This window comes from Macaca thibetana, chromosome 17 (assembly GCF_024542745.1).
Source record: "Macaca thibetana thibetana isolate TM-01 chromosome 17, ASM2454274v1, whole genome shotgun sequence".
NCBI lineage: Eukaryota > Metazoa > Chordata > Mammalia > Primates > Cercopithecidae > Macaca > Macaca thibetana.
The window spans coordinates 11342124-11360004 of NC_065594.1; the positions used below are offsets into that span (position 1 = coordinate 11342124).

At 40.3% G+C, this 17881-nt stretch overlaps 1 protein-coding gene across 3 annotated transcripts in view; it reads left to right on the top strand.

The window, feature by feature from the left end:
* FRY (FRY microtubule binding protein) overlaps positions 1–17881 on the top strand; it is a 272666-nt gene that overhangs the window by 244099 nt on the left and 10686 nt on the right. For 2 of the 3 annotated variants that reach the window (XM_050766803.1, XM_050766804.1), the window contains exons 56-59: positions 4652–4801; positions 5958–6056; positions 7956–8039; positions 17339–17356. In XM_050766803.1, the coding sequence (XP_050622760.1) occupies positions 4652–4801; positions 5958–6056; positions 7956–8039; positions 17339–17356 (351 nt within the window). The remainder of the gene's footprint in view (positions 1–4651; positions 4802–5957; positions 6057–7955; positions 8040–17338; positions 17357–17881) is intronic. The other variant, XM_050766805.1, reaches the window with a different exon arrangement.

The following is a 17881-nucleotide window of genomic DNA, read 5'->3' on the forward strand; positions in this document are numbered from 1 at the left end:
CTAGGTGCTCAGTAAATGTAGGAAGAATAAATGGAAACCTTCAACACACAGCTTCTAACTTCATGTCAGTAGACCAGCAGGTTCATTACCAAGACTGACAGGTCAGCCATGGCCCACAGCTGCAGCCACCATTCAGCCTGACTTCCTCTCCCACCTACCCAAGTATGCAGGTAGCATAAGGAAGGCAGAAGGGAGGCCCTGTCTACACCCTCTACCTGCCTGGCACCTGGCAGCCCACCAGTTGAGATGCTGGTGAGGCATAAAGAGAAAAGAGTTGTATGGGATGGTGATTTCTTGGTGGAAAAAGAGTACAGTGAAGTCAGACTAGCCTTTGAAGTTAAACCTACCTAGGTTCAAATTCCAGTTCTGGCCACTTACTAGCCTTCTAGGCCTGCAGACAGTCCTTACGTTCTCCAAGCCTCAGTGTCCACCATAGTACAATGGAAGTGAAAACAGTGTCTATGAGTTTTATCTTTCAAAGACTACTTCTGACAGCTCACATGGAGAAACAGCTCAAGCCGTGCATCTAGCAGGCCGTCAGCACAGCCTGGCTGCTCCCATTTGGCTGCTCTTCCTCATGGTCATTGGCATGTCCTTTGTGGCCCTGGCCCCACCACAGAGTCTGGATCTTCTGGTGAGAGCCCAGAGGTGACTGACTGCCCCCTACAGAGAGTTCCGCAGCCCTGGCACGCCGTGAGCCACCTCCACTGGGGACTCTCCAGCCACTTCTGAGAGAATACTCAGATTGCAGGAGAGAGACTAAAGAGAACAAAGCTAACTCCCAAGTGATCAAACTGGCTATAGGACTGAAAGGCCTCAGATGTCCCATCCAGTGTCGTCGCAGAAGATGACCCCTTCCCCTGAGAGGGGCTGATGTGCCATTTGTTGTCTGGTAACGGTTAACTCTCTAGGATCTTTGGCCACTCCAGCAGCAAGGCAGTGGGTTCAGGTTTCACAGCATCCACTGTCCAGAGAGCAATGTAGTTGTGGAGAGAGGGAGAAGAAAGTACTAAAAATTAAAATGCAAATGAGCTGGAAGGTGGGGACAGGCATGGGCCCTGGGGGGACTCATTTGGATTTGAATTTCTTTTTCATCAGTGTATTGAATCAATCACCCTATGGAGCTTATCTGCAGTAATAATAATATAATAATTTTTTAAAATGCATACCTCCTGTTTTGCTTTTTAATATTACATTTATACTTAAGAACTTTCTCAACCCTGATCAGATGCTATATGAAAGTAATACTTGAAGCAAAATAGGCATTACTAAAATATGCTGGAAATGAAATACATTAGACCTGCTTTCTGCCTGTTATGAATCATTTGTCATTTCCTTACAATGTCTGTTTACTGTTTCCCAACATTTCCCTGTAAATGTGAATACAATGTTTCCGTGTTTAGTTGGATTTTGGAAGAGGTAGGGAGGAGGTAATTGTGAAAATAATTTGGTTTTAAAAACAAGGAAGTGGTTCCTGTCGGTCCAGTGTGGACATTTTTCCAAGTGTCTCAGTCATCATATTTTCTTCTTGTTGCTCGTGAGAATATCATCATCATGTGTCACATAATGTCACCAAATTATATAATGTGTGATGGAATTCACAAGAAAACAAAACTGAATTTATATCCCCTAAATATCACTGACTTTATATGTGGCTCTGAAGTTCCCTGACAGATCTAGTCTTCGCTGTATAAGAAAAAATAAGCCAGGATCTTACCTTATCCTTAGGTAACAAGGAAAGAACTCCACACTACTTGGGGACCTGAATCCTAATCCCAGCTCTGCCACTCAACCAGCTATGCAATGGTAGACATGGAATTTCGGTTTCGTTCAGCTCTAACATTGTTAGTTTTGGGTCTTTTATTTAATTGACATAAAACCAACTTACCACAGAGATAGGAGTATGTGATACATTCTACCAAGATTCTCAGATATATCAAATAAATTAAAAAATAAATAATATGCAATATGGTTGGCATTTTTCTAATATAACTTATAAAGAACCAAAAGCCTGCTATTGTTTAGGGGACATGCTAATTTCTCCTTAACAGGATAGATAGTGGTTTTCATGGATTAGGTTTGACAAGCCAAAAAGTAGTGATATCATTGGGGAAAGCCAATGCGTAAGGACTGGAATTCTTTTTTTGCTGTTGTTGAATAGTTTGTTCTTTTGTTAACGACATTGTATAGGCTGGGTGCGGCGGCTCCTGCCTGTAATCCTAGCACTTTGAGAGGCTGAGGCAGGAGGATTGCTTGACCCCAGGAGTTGGAGACCAGCCTGGGCAACATAGCAAGACCCCATCTCTACAAAAAAAAAGTTTTAAAAGTTAGCTGGGTATGGTAGCACACACCTATGGTGCCAGCTACCTGAGAGGCTGAGGTGAGCTGATTGCTTGAGCCCAGGAGTTTAAGGCTGCAGTGAGCCATGTTTGTGCCACTGTGCTCCAGCCTGAGTGACAGAGCAAGACCCTGTCTCAAAAACCAAACAAAAAACACTGTTTGCTAGAAGTTCAGGGGGGTAAAAGTGTTTTTTGTTTGTTTGCTTTTGTTGGTTTTTTTTTTTTTTTTTTTTTTTTTTTTTTTTTTTTTTTGAGATGGAGTCTTTCTCTGTTGCTCAGCCTGGAGTGCAGTGGTGCGATCTTGGCTCACTGCAACCTCCACCCCCCGGGTTCAAGCAATTCTTCTGCCTCAGCTTACCAAGTAGCTGGGATTACAGGCGCACACCACCATGCCCAGCTAATTTTTTTGTATTTTTTTTTTAGTAGGGACGGGGTTTCACTGTGTTGGCCAGGCAGGTTTTGAACTCTTGACCTTGTGATCCTCCTGCCTCAGCTTCCCAAAAAAGTGTTCTTATTTTGACACTGACACAGGCACAGTGAATCAGATTCTTCTTAATTATGTTTTTTGTTTTTCCCCTCAGGTAGTGTAGGAGGAGCAGTAACCTTAGGAAGCAATCTAGATTATGGAAGGATTGTCAGCTTTGGAGTCAGACCCATCCTTACTCATTCACTTACTAGTTGCATGACCTTAAGCGAGTCACTTAACCACTCTTAACCTCAGTTTGTTCATCCGGCGATAAGGATTAATGAGTGATGTATATTAAGCTCTAGGACAGAAGTAGGCTCAGTTGAGACACCTGACCAGACGTGCCCACAGAGGAAGAGAGGTCCCATTCAGCATTTACTACTTTACTCTTCAGAGGCTCAAATGCACAGTTTCCATGCTCTGTCTCAAGGAGCTCTGATCTCGGGAAGCAGAAAAGAGTTACTCCTCTTGACCCTTTTCATCTTGTCCACACTGAAGTAATCTCCTTTCACCAGTCTGACAAACACGCAAGGAAGACTCAGACTCTGATTGGCACTAACCACAAGCAAAAAGAAAAGCAGTTTTGATCAAAAAGATGATACAGGCTGAGCATCCCAAATCCAAAAATCCAAAATGCTCTAAAATCTGAAACTTTTTGAGTGCCAATGTGACACTCGAAGGAAATGCTCATTGGAACAACTCAAGTGGTTATGTATCTGCAAATATTTCATGTCTGAAAAAGTCCAAAACCCGAAACCCTTCTGGTCCCAAGCATTTCAGATAAGGGATACTCAACCTGCACAAGCATCCACGCATTGGGAAATGACGTTTCAGGAAGAAACGTTCACACTGAATGATTACTTAGTTGATTTAACGTAAACATTCATTCTGCTCCCCTCCCCCATTACCCTACGGACCCATTCTCGTGTAATATGTTTATAAAGATTTCAAAGTAGGGGTTTTCAAACACCGCATGTTCTCACTCATAGGTGGGAATTGAACAATGAGAACACTTGGACACGAAGGGGAACATCACACACTGGGGCCTGTTGTGGGGTTGGGGGAGGGGGAGGGATAGCATTAGGAGATATACCTAGTGTAAATGATGAGTTAATGGGTGTAGCACACCAACATGGCACATGTATACATATGTAACAAACCTACACATTGTGCACATTATTAAAGCTTAAAGTGTAATAAAAAATAAATTAAAAAATAATAATAAAAATAAAAAATAATAAATAAAAATAGGGATTTTTCCCATTAATAATTATGCATTATATTCTTGAAAATTGCTGAGAGTCGATTTTAAGTATTCTCACCACCAAAAAAAAGTCAGGCAGTGCATGTTAATTAGCCCAATTTAGCCATTTCACAGCATGTACATATTTTAAAACATGTTGTACACAGTAAACATATACAATTTTTATGTCAAGTAAAAAAATCAGGGCCGGGCACAGTGGCTCACGCCTGTAATCCCAGTACTTTGGGAGGCCGAGGCAGGCCGATCACGAGGTCAGGAGATTGAGACCATCCTGGCTAACACGATGAAACCCCGTCTCTACTAAAAATACAAAAAATTAGCCAGGCGTGGTAGCGGGCGCCTGTAGTACCAGCTGGTCAGGAGGGTGAGGCAGAAGAATGGCATGAACCCAGGAGACAGAGCTTGCAGTAAGCCGAGATTGTGCCACTGCACTCCAGCCTGGGTGACAGAGCAAGACTCCATCTCAAAAAAAAATCAGTTAATGTAACTGAAATATAAAAACAGAAGCTGCCCCCCCAAATGTTTTTTATCATATATAAGTTGAACTTGACCTTTACAAATGGTCACTATTTTGCCTTGCAGAATATTCAGAAAAGGTTCTGCTTCCTAACCTGTGATGCAGCCAGTTACCTTGGAGATAACCTCCGGGGAATCGGATCCAAATTTGTCAGCTCTTCCCAGATGCTCACCTCCTGCTCTGAGTGCCCTACACTTTTTGTGGATGCTGAGACTGTGAGTATCCCAGTCCTGCTCTGACAGGGGAGGGCCTATGCAACCTACTGTGCAGAACTTCAGGGTAGCATGTTTGTGCTGTGGTTTGTTTTAAAGACACCTTCAGTGTTGTGAGCAGCGCTGTATTGTGATATGACTCCCAAAGGTCTGCAGTATAATTACTGCACATGGCCAGTCCAGGCCAACGCAGAGCGATTTCACAGAATAAGGAGAAAACTCCACCTCTGCTCCCTCTGCATCCTTGGCAACCGCTCTCTGATGACTCTGACTTTGACAGCTGTGCAGATATGGTCAGATAACCTCCTGGAGCTGACCTAGGCAGTGCCCATGATGCCAGGTTGCCTAGTCAGATGGGTCTTCAGAGGCAACATGTCAATCAGTTTCCCCACCCCCAAGTCTCTAACAGAGAGTTATTGCCCTCTAGATTTGCCCAGCTCAAACTGCGAATGATGAGTTTAAAGGATAATCAAAACAGTCTCTGGCTGATGGCAAATCATGGCTTTATGCATGGAACTCTAACCATGCGAGACTGACGAGCTCCTGGTGGGTGGGAGTTGTGTGATACCTTTTTTTTCTATCCCCCATGATATGACAGAATCATCACATGCTCAGTAATTACTGAGGTTTAGAACCAGTGAGGATGTGCTTAGATTTTAAAAGTCTCTTAAGAATCAAGTCCTTCCAAGAACCTGTTTGATCAGTAGCTGTCTTGTAGCAAAGAATACAATATGAAAAGTCATTCTGTCATAAAAGACTTAAGGTATAGATTAAATACAAAATCAGTTTGAAAGTCTTTTTGGAGGTTTGTCTTCACACTGCTTGGAGTATTATTGGGTGATGACAGTAGAAGTCATGTATAAAATGGAAACCATATCTTAGTGTGGGCCTCTATGGAATACTTGGTATGTCTTACCTGCCTATGCTAATATGGGAAAGAGTGGCTATTTTCTTAGGAGACGTGTATTATCAAGCTGGGATTCAATTGCAATTGCAGCTGATAGATGAGCAAAATTCCAAATTTCACAGCTTATTAAAATGGATGGCACTTGTAGCCCTTTTACATCACTTCTAAATATACTTCTGTTTTCTGTGTAGCTGTGCCTTTGTGTTGATACCTCTCTAGTTGTTTTAATACCAGTTATTTTCCTGTCTTTAGCTCCTTTCATGTGGACTTCTGGACAAGCTCAAGTTCAGTGTGTTAGAACTGCAAGAATATTTGGATACCTACAACAACAGGAAAGAGGCCACACTCTCAGTAAGCGTTTGTTTCTATGCATGTGCAGTCAGTTAAAACCAAATGAACCCAACCACTCTGAGTTATTGGGAGGTGTTGTGATTAACCTAAGACATGCTCTTTAGGGAGTAGAAGGCAGACTTCATCTTTTCCCTTGTTAAGGATTACAATTCCAATTTAATGGTGGTAGGACTGTGTACAATATTAATTGTATTAAAAATGGTATCTACAAAAGAGAAATTTTTCAGCATTCACTTTTAGCCCTACCAAGAAATTGGGGGGAAAAAAATGGGTATCTGCTTGATATGTTACTTACCAATGTTATAACTTATCCCAGAGATTTGAAATTGGTGATTACTTCCTTCCAGTGTTAGCCTTACCCAAAACTAGCTGTGGTGGATCTCCTGTCTGTTCTCGTAGCCACTCTTAGAGCCAGTCCCCAGGGTTTCTCTTGGCCTCAGCTCTTGCTCTTTACTTTTTTCTTTCTTCATAGATCTAGATTGTAAAATGTTAGAGACAGAAGTGATCTAGAAACCATCCATGCCGGCCACCTGTTTTCTGAGAGATGCACAGTTGGAGGCCCAGAAAACTCAGTGGTTCAATAATAACTGTATGCAGTGTGTATTGAGCACTTCCTATAATATGCCAGGCACTATAGAAAAAGCATGGGTTTTGAAGTCAGATTGACTTGAGTCTAAATCACAGCTCAGTTATTTAAGGGTTAGTCACCTTGGATAAGTGACTTGCCATCTCTCATCTCAGATGCATAATCTGTAAGCCCTTGGTAATAATAACTAATTTGCAGGATTGTTGTAAAGATAAAACAATTATAACAGTCATGGCAGCTATCATTTCCTGAGTCCTTTCTATGTGTCCAACAACCTGCTAAGAGTTAAATCTCTTAAATTATATGGTTTAATGCTCACAACTACCCTGAGAGTTGCTATTGTTACCCTCGTTAGCTAGCTAGGAACTGGGTGGGATTGAAACCCAGAGCTGTGGGATTCAAAGGCCTGTGCTCTTAACCACATGATGATACTGCCTTGAAAATAGAAATAATATCTGTAAACTGACCAGCACAATGCCACATAGAAAGAAGATGTTCATTGTAAAGTTACTGGTTTGGAGTTTATTGCTATTGCTGTTATTGATGTTATCTTGACCTGCCCAAGGGCAAGAGTTCTAACTTTCCACCGTAACAATTATCTTTGTCTTCTATTTCTGTGGCCTTTTACCTGCCACTGTTTTCAGGTTCTCAGTCATCACCCGGTAAAAGTAATCTTTTTATTCTGGTTGGTGAACTAATCTAGCCTTTAATGTCAAGTGTGAACTTCAGTTCCTCAATGCTCATTGTTTTCTGCTCAAAGGTTCCCTTTCACACCTGTGTTAGTTACTATCCCAGATGCTTAAGACTGGCAGGATCTCTCAGTAGCTGAGCTATTACCATAATAGCCTTCCTTATAGTGAAGGAGATCTGCCCCATAGCACATGCAGCCACCGCAGCATAACAGAAGTAGATGTGTCCAAGTCAGGTCATGTTGACCAGAATCACCCAGCCTGTGAGGAAGTATTGGTCCTGTCTTCTAACCCCAATCATATGGAAGATTTCTAGCCATAATATATTCATTTATACATAAATTAGGAACAGTGTGGTGAAACCATTCCCTAGAGCAACACAGTATAATATTGAAATTGTATTTTTAGATGACCATCACTGAACCCATATAAACAGATACTTTTAATTTCCAACAGTTCGTCTTTAACCCCCAAATACGACCCTTTTCAAAAAGTCATTACAGCACAATTTCATTTTACTGTCATTAGAACTTTAATGAATTTTTCCTAACAGAATTGATACTAAAAATGTTCTCAGAACGTTGCTGAATTCACCTATGTCTGCCCCTCTCTTTCTGATAACAGTGGCTTGCAAATTGCAAGGCAACATTTGCAGGAGGATCAAGAGATGGAGTAATTACCTGTCAGCCAGGGGACTCCGAAGAAAAGGTAATAAAAGCCTGTTAGAATGGGTCTCTTGTGTGCTCTGACATTGTGTGTTAGTTTTGGTCTACCCAAGAAGCCTGGAACTTGAGAAAAGAAGAGGCAGAATGAATCACCCCAAACATTTACATGAAACCGACAGAGTAAGACAGAATGACATTCCAGCATGACTGTGTGTTGATGGGATTTTGGGGCGTTTTCTTTGTTTTGGAAAAGTAGAGGTATAAAATAACCTTTTTTTGCTGGATACTGTCTAACTATACTAATAATTTCCTAATAAATTTATTCTTAATTCAGATTATAAAGCCAAATTTCATTAATTCTTCACTGAACCACTTAGTTTCTTTAATGAAGGAAGTTTCTCTAGACCTTTCAGCAGTCACTGTAAAACAGATTTTCTCGTTTAGAATTGCTACACACCTCAGACCAGTGTGCCATACTATAAAGGAAATGAAAGGACAGAGTAGGAATGGATGAAAATCATTCTTTCTGCAGTCACGTATTGAGTGCCTCCTGTATGGCAATCATGAGCAACTGACAAGGCCTCTGCCCTTGTGGAGCTTCTGATCTTGTCAGCGAGACAGACATCAGTGAAACAGTCATACAGCTATTAACTGCAACAAGGACCATCAAGGACAGGAAAGAAGACGAAGCTGAGAGATCACAGAGCAAGGCTGCCTGATCCGATGGGGAGGGCAGTTCTGGGAAGGGTTCTCCATGAAAGTAACATCTTGGCAGAGATCTAAAATATGAGATGGAGAGAAGTGGGCCTGTAGTCTGTGTAAAGGCCCGGAGGCAGGGAAACCAGGCCTTTCCAAGAACCAAGGAGAGCCCATGTGACTGACAGCACCGAAAGCCCCGTGGAGAAACGGCTGAGAAGAGTCTGGAGAACTTGGCAGAAGCCAGCCCATGCAGGGCTTTGGTGTTTAACAGCAATAATAAGCAACTGAAAAGGGTTAACAGTGGGGATGATTAGATCAAGGCTCTCCCACTCTGTCTACTATGGAAATAGCTCAAAGTGGCAAGAGCGGTTAAGGGAACTTAGGAGGCTGCTGCCCCATCTAGGGAGAGAAGGTGTTACCTCGGAATTATGTCATTACTACTGGAAGAGTGTTTTACGTGGCACACCCTCTGGATGATCTGAAAACATCTTCCTGTGTTAGAAACAGTACTTCATTACGTAAAAAGAATCCAGTAAAGTCTGGTTTCTGATCAGAGGTTTGGAGTGAACATTTTCAACCAAACACCAGTGGTTCCATTTCAATTTGGTGTTTGTTATTGAGCAAGTTTGCAGCCCTGAGAGTAACACTGTCCATGCCAGCATTGATTGAGTCCCTAGGCAAGCCCCTTGATAAGTTTTAGTGAAGAGATCAGAGATTGAAAAGCAAACTATAAAACTATAAAGAGATCAGAGATTGAAAAGGAAAATATCTAAAGAGGGCATTGAAGTAGAGGTTGCATTTCCACATTGCTGCCCTTCTTGAAGATGCACATTTATATCTCACTTTATGGTTTACAGAGCACTTTCACACCCCTTAAGTCAGTTGATCTCTCTGGATGGGAAGCAGGGCGGTAGCATTTGCCCATTCTATAGCTGAAGACACCACAGCTTGACTTATCCAAGGCTCCATGGCTGAGAAGTGACAGGCAGAAATGTAGCTTAGACATAAAGTCTGTCAACATAGGCAAATAATAACTAGTTTGCATACATTTTTAAAATAAGTGTTTAATGACTTATATAATGTCTCCCATAAGCAAAGCAGAATTGAAATATGCTGTTCAAAAATCACAATAAACTCCGGCATTTCCCTCAATCCCTATATATGCATCTGTGACGTCATGTCTCAGATGATTTGTGACTTAGATTTTCACTGAATAACCTGTGCCATTAGCATATCCCAGAAGTAATACATTTTAAAAAATAAAGTATTATCTAGGTTTCAGATTTTATGGCCACCCAGTAGTACTCATGGCTTGTCATTCCAGCCCAGCCCTCCCTTCACTATAATCTGCTGTTAAGACAAATTCAGGCCAGAGAACAGTTACCAGGTTAGGATTTACTTTGAGCATAAATCTAATCTGGCTTATAGTCTAGTTTGTATAGTAGTATGTAAAACACAATTTGTTTTCTGAAAACTTGGCCTCAATCATCAGATTCTATTATATTCTCTATAACAGAACCTCAGACAGGAAAGTGCATTGATACTTTGCAGATTTCTATGAACAAGGGTTGAAACCAAATCTATTGTGTATTTGTTTGTTTGTTTATAGCTTCCTGGTTAACCCTAAAGGATAACCAGAAATTCCAGTTAACCTATCCTGTTTCCCAAACATTCCAACTTTAAAATATGTATTTCTGTTGTGCTTGTGATTTATTTCTATTAAGTTGTTTTACTGAGTTTTAGTTGCTCCCTCCTTTTTACCTGGTTCTTCTTCACCTTCTTCAAACAAATATCTCTATCTTATTTTTGCTTATTGTTTTTTACCCATTTCCTATTCATGCACCTCTTTCATTGCTTCTATTTTGTAGTACTTTTTCCTCTCCCTCTCTTTTGTTGTGTTTTTACTAAACCCAAGGACTCAAAAAATAGACTTCATCTATTTATTCATTTGTTTAGATGTGACAACTCTGTTAGCATTACTATAAAGGCTTGAGAATACAAAAGTAGAAAGAAGAAACTAATGTTTTTGAGTACTGTACACATGTAATCTCATTGGATCCTTTACAACAATCCTTTGAAATCAGGGTTTTTCCATTTTGCAGCTAAGAAAACTGAAGCTGACAGGCAAAGTCTAAAGGCCATATTCTTTCCATTTGTCCACACTTTCTCTAGCTTAATTTTGGAGGCAAAACATACACATGGGAAAACACTCAAGAATAATTTCCAGCATATGTCTAAGTGTCTAATATGGCTTTAGGAATCTGCATGAATAAGGAGGGAAGATGCATAAAACACCCAAGAGGAATGAGAGTGGGATTTACTAGGAAAGCAATAATGGAAGGGCAAATTCTGAGTCTGGTGCTTCCAACGTTTTTGCAAAAACCAACCAAGCTTTGGCCCCATTGTCGGTATTAGCTCAGTGTTTCAGAATATTTCCAAATGGCTCCTGGACACACTGGTGACCAGAGAACTCAAGCAGTGACCGGATGTCCTAAGGAAGATGCTTCCAGGCCTACATGTGTGACAATTTTGGAGTCTGTGGTTGATCTGGAAGGCAAAGTATATGCCACCTAACAAAAGAGGTTAGCAATCCTAGCAAGTCAGGCAAGGCAGGGAGATTTGTTTAAGTCATCTGGATACTTGGTTACAGTCTCTGTTTTAATTCGTTAGTAGACCCTGGAAGTAGTCTGGCCACTGGGCATGCAGCTCAAACCTCACACTTTCTAATTCCACCAGCCTTGAGGCATGGCTAGGCACCACGCAGAGTACACAAATCAGGCAGCCTCGGCTCCCATCATAGGTAACACTCAACAAGGCCGGAAATGGGCTGTGAGAGAAAACTGAGGGAAAAAAGTCCTTACACACGAAAGGTGGGCCTTGAGGAGAAATGATTGTGTCTTTCCACTTAAATATCAAGATCTTATATCTAGAGATGTGGAGATATAATTTTGCTGACTAGAGCTACCATTTGGCTTCCAACCCAAAACAAAACCCAACCAATGTCTAGCCTCAGAGCACTGCTTAACTTACCTCTAAGTCATTCTCTCCAACACTCCTGTGTAATCAGGTTCTCTGTCTTCTGGAATGATTTGATGTTGCCAGTTACTCTGAGCACACCCTTGCCTGAGGACATGTAGAATGTGGATAAGTGAACTTATAACTTGCAGAATCTGTGTCTGGATATAAATAGCAATGTGTATATACCGATAATTATTACTCATATCTGTTCTATTTCAGAGAAGTGTGCACTTCATGAAAGGATTAGTGCTTACCCGACTAAACCTAGCAAAGTAAATTCTTGAATAAAGATATCAGTCTGTCAGAGATGGTGACAGTGTACAGACATGCATATGAAAGCTTCTCAACCCCCAAGCCCTACCTAGTCTGGTCCGGTCTTTGCCAGTAGAAAATTCCTAGTCATTCTTAACAGGTGATTTAAGTGAGGATTGCTGTAGAATTGTTTGTGGAAGACAATATATCTCTTTGTTGGGTGCTGAATATTTATTTTTCCAATTTTTCTTCTATTCTTAACATAAAGTTGCAGACATAAAAATAATGAAGAAAGCGTATGCACTGGTGGCTTGTGAACTATAACCAATTCACAGACGTGTTAAGTTTGCACACTATTAACTGACCTTGCATTTAAAAATTTTAAACTTCCACACATACGGCCAGGCACGGTGGCTCACACCTGTAATCCCAGCACTTTGGGAGCATGAGGCGGTTGGTTCACGAGGTCATGAGTTCGAGATCTTCCTGGCCAACGTGGTGAAATATGATCTCTACTGAAAATACAAAAATGAGCCAGGTGCAGTGGTGGGCGCCTGTAATCCCAGCTACTTGGGAGGCTGAGGCAGGAGAATCACTTGAACCTGAGAGGCGGAGGTTGCAGGGAGCCGAGATTGCGCCACTGCACTCCAACCTGGGTGACAGAGCAAGACTCCATCTCAAAAAAAAACAAAAAAAACAAAACAAACTTTCACACATACACACACACTCAAAACAGAATTCCTAGTGTCTCTAAATAAGAAGATCTAACAACACTGGGCCTGCCTTCCTCAGTGGCAACGAGGAGCCAGCACTAAGTATAGACCCATATGGACTCTCCACCATCCCTCCTGCCCAGTGAGTTCCTAATGCTCAAGGCAGGAGCCAGGCACCAGTCATCATGATGCTTGGCCTGTTGCTTTTCTTATAACAGAAAAATATTTCTCTGTACCTAAGTCTCCAAAGTGAAGAATAAAGCTAGATAGAAAGGGCTTGAGTTTCCAAAAATAAAACAGGAAAGAGTATTATTCTTTGCATATGCGAGAAGCAGCTCTGCATATACAAGCACCTGTCTGCTGAACTGACTTTCTGAGGGATATATTGGAGGAACATTCTCAGCGCGTGTTCAAAACAACAAAACAAACCATGTTTCTAAGAAAATTATTTCCAATATTTGGGAAGTATATTTCGGGGAAGGCTCTTTTTTAAAGACAGCATTATTAGTCAATGATTTGGGCTTCTTGGTGATAGTAATATCAGTTCTCCTAGAATAAGGTGCAACATACACTAAATAGGACATAAATCAAGGCATGATGTGATTTGCTTGTGTCATGAGATCACTTTCATTTGCGGACACTGCTTTAGTAGTGTTTTCTCAGCCTGCACATATCAAAAGGAGAAATAAATCTCTTCATGACTTAAAATCAGCATTTCCAACTAAGGATTTTGGTTTCCATTGACCTCTCCATCTCTTGCAAAATTCATTCTGGAGTGGCCACTAGTCGATGGTTTAAGTGAACATAAATGCAGGTCAGGGAACAAAGTCTGCAGACCTCTCGGCTCTGGGTTCTGCAGGCAGTGGCTTTAGTCTCCTTATAGTTAATTAACACAGTTCATCATCCAGTTCTGCAGAGGTGGCCCAGAAAAGCTGGAGATGTTTCGACATCATGTATTGTCGATTTTAGTTAATGCATTCATAATTCAACAGGTATTTCTGAGCACTACTTGAACATTTGACTCTCTGAACTCAAGGACAATAATTCACATTTAGCCCTACTACGTTTCATCTTCTTATATTCAAATCATCATTCTGTGAGGGTCTTTTTGGACACTTATCTTCTCGGTTATGTATTTTCTATCTACGTAATCTATGAATGAGAAGCCTACGACCTCTGTTCTTATACAAATGGAACAAGTTAAGTGTTGAACAAGACAAGACTTTTCTCCAGTTAAGTTATCATCTGTTAAACATCATCCTTCAGATATAGTCAGTCTTTCCTCTATAAGCCATATTCCTTCTCATATTGGCTAAAGAAATGTCTGCTGAAGACAGCTTACAGATTTCTTGAAAAAAGTAAATACCTCAGGATGTGTAATCTGTATCATAGCTGTATTTATCTTCCAAAGCTTTGAGGGATATTTATGACCAAGGTCCAAAAAACTACTTAACAAAGTTAATGCAGTAGCCATCAATGTGCCAGGCCCGAGCATTATTAGCAACAAGTGAGTACATACTATTCCCACCTTTTAGGGGATTTCATCATTAGGCTAGGTTATTTAAATTTTATCTCATTAATTTAAACGCAGGACTTTCAGAGATTAAATGAGATGAAAATAATAGCTATTCTAGTACACTGTGGTTCATCTTCTAGCATATCAAAAATGTCTTAGATTTTTACTGACTGGTTATGTCATAAGCATAGAATCCAGCTGAGAACAGAAGACAGAACCCAGATACGGCTATGCTACCGTCGATCAGCAGGAGTTCAATTATTCTGGGCTTTTAAAAGCTCTGCATTCCTCGATTGTTTATGATAAATTCTTAATATCTTGGCTCCATGATCTTTTTTTCCTCGTTTTGAGAAAACATACCTCTAAATCCAATTTTATAAATCAAGCCATACCAGGAGAGCAGGAAGGGGCCTTGAAGAAAATCCTTGTGACTAAATAAAGCAAGGACATTCCCACAACGTGTTCAAAAGAACCTCAAGTCACCAAAACACAGATAAGTTTATAAAGACTTCTCAAGGGATTATTTTTAGAATGTGGATACATTAGCACGGAATGGTGGGACAAGGGGAGTGTTAATACTTTCCATAAAATGGCCCCCCAGAAAGGCTTTTTCCACTATCTTTTTGGAACTCTAAATGCGAACTAGGTCCCATCCTGTGGCCTACAGAAAGATTCTGAGATAATAAATATCAAGGAAGCCTGAACTAGCCTACCTAAAAAGGAATGCTTAGGAAGAATCCTGAGGACTGGCATTCATCACAGTTGGCCATCTCCCAAGAAAAACACTATTTTGTGCCCTGAGAGCTGAGTGGGAGGAATTCATTGACAATGAAATTCCTTAGCACCAAGCTGGAGTCGAAAGTTTCCTCTGCCTTTATTGAACAGAAAAGATTTTACTTGAACTGATTTGATGACCTCTTTGGGTTATAACCTTGTTTTGGAAAGCAATAAAAAGCCGTTTTCTTCACACAAGGCCTTGTAATTTACTCAGCACTTGCTTCATTTCACACTTCTGAAAGGTAAATCCCGTGGTAGCAAATGTTTACTTCCTAAACTGCATACTAAACATTTCAGTCATATTTGATGTTGTCCAAAAAGTCTTCGCGCTGGAAATTCTGCGTCTGTATAGACAAGACTCTCCCTGTGTGACGATCTTATATGACATTGTATTTCAGAACAGAAAGTTTGATTTTAGAAACTTCTAGATGTAAAGTTTTCTTGAGAATAGTAAATACCTGAAGCTGTGTAGTCTCCACATCAGAGGCTTACAGGTGTTTGTCTTCCAAACTTTGAAAGAAATTTATGGCCAGGGTCCAAAACACTACTTAGTAAACATAATATGCATCAGTGTGCCAGCCCCACATGACAAGCAAGTGATAAGTAAGGGAAGAACAGACCCTTGGAGGATAGAGTAGGGTTTGTTGGCAGCAGTCCTTTAATTACATTTGTAGATACTAATAAATAATAAGTTGATAGTTTCATTTGTTCTTATTTACTGTACCTTATTTTCAAGTACAATACATTAAAACGATGATAACCCAGAGACTTTTTAAAGAGCTTTAAAATAAGGGGGTTTTATTGGATTAGAAACTCTTAGGTCCTTAAATGTTTTGAAAATTCAGAACCAGATATGTTGATGCATAATTAGGAATGGTCATTAATTTAAAAAAAATACATTCTGTCAAGTTTTACTTATCTCTTTCCACATACCCAAACTTTCCATGAACCAATTCTATGATATAGCGACATCAAAAAATGGTAGTTGCTGGCCGGGCGCAGTGGGTCACGCCTGTAATCCCAGCACTTTGGGAGGCCAAGGCAGCCGGATTACGAAGTCAGGAGATCAAGACTATACTGGCTAACAAGGTGAAACCCCATCTCTACTAAAAATACAAAAAAATTAGCTGGGTGTGGTGGCGGGCACCTGTAGTCCCAGCTACATTGGGAGGCTGAGGCAAGAGAATGGTGTGAATCCAGGAGGTGAAGCTTGCAGTGAGCCAAGATTGTGCCACTGCACTCCAGCCTGGGGCAGCAGAGCAAGACTTCATCCAAAAAAAAAAAAAAAATTGTAGCTGGTGTTGAACATGGCCCAGTTACAATTTTACATTATTTTACACTAACTATTGGTTGTAGATTACTTATAGAAATTGTCTATTGAGTCCAGGCATGGTGGCTCACACTTGTAATCCCAGAACTTTGGGAGGCCAAGGCGGGCAGATCACTGGGTCAGGAGTTCGAGACCAGCCTGACCAACATGGTGAAACCCCATCTCTACTAAAAAAAAAAAAAAAAATCAAAAATTAGCCAGGTGTGGTGGCATGCACCTGTAATCCCAACTACTCAGAAGGCTGAGGCAGGAGAATCGCTTGAACCTGGGAGCGGAGGTTGCAGTGAGCCAAGATGGTGCCACTGCACTCCAGCCTGGGCGACAGAGTGAGACTCTATCTCAAAACAAAAAGAAAAAAGAAATTGTCTATGGGAGAAAAAATTGTTATAAAAAGTAAAATGCAAGAAAATTACCTGTCATATTTCACACTTGTTTGAGGGTATACAATGTTTAGTCCTTTGGAATTAAAAATTATAGTAGTCCTATAAAATATTCTCAATGTGCAAGGCAATCCAACTAAAGAAAATACCATGTAGATTGTTCACTATATTCAATGTTAATTGGAAGGTCATAGTTTAATAGATATGAAACTGAACATAATAAAGACTCTGCCTTAATACAAAGCAATAGTCTAATTTGTTTGGGGCTATAATTCTTCAGATAACTAAGCTGGCTTCCTCTCAGTTTTACTGTGTTCACATATTATGCACACTTATACACTAAAATCTTCAAGCAATACAAGTTTTGATTTTTGGTCTCTAAAACTGACTGACAAAATCTAAACTGATTAATCAAAGAACCTAAAAAACATTATGTTTTTTCAGTGATATGTTTCCCATTAGAGCTTGTTTTTAACTAGAACGCTATGCATGTTGAATGGGTACAACATTTGCAAGATTTATCAAGTTTGGGTGAGCAATGCTAATACTGCTGACGGTTCTGCTCTTGGAAAAGGGCCGTGCTTTCTGTTGCATGCAGACACTGACCCTGTACTTTCTTTCCTTTCCTTTGTTTCCTGTGCCATGCTTGCTGTGTAGCAAATGGAATCTCTTGCAGTAAGTTAACTTTCTTTCATACTCTTTGTCCATTTAGGCATGGACCCATAACAACCCTTATTTTTTACTGTTACTGTTATATCTCTTAGCATGTTTTCCCTTTCTCATTTTAATTTATTTTATTTGGTAGATTAAGACATGGCAGTTTATTAGTAGCATTCTGGGCTGCTTTTGCCCCAAAGTAGAAACCTATATTGCTATGAATTCTCATACTGTCAGTGGAATATTTTGTGTAATAACTACCATGATTTGGCACAGGAAAGTCAGACTTTTCATAGCTAGGTTTCACCCTAAATTGTGAAGGTAATATTGTTTTTAAACAATATTTTTTTATTTATTTGCAAGTCTCTGGCAGTTATCTTTTATACCAGATTTTTAAAGGTTCCCCTAAAGAGAAGTTTAAAGACCACAAAATACAATATTTTACTAAAACAACCAAATATCCAGTTCGAGTTAATTAGTCAGTGTAGCTGCTTCTTTAATCTTAGGCTGGGTACCAGTATTGAGAGATCAAATAATCTAGGC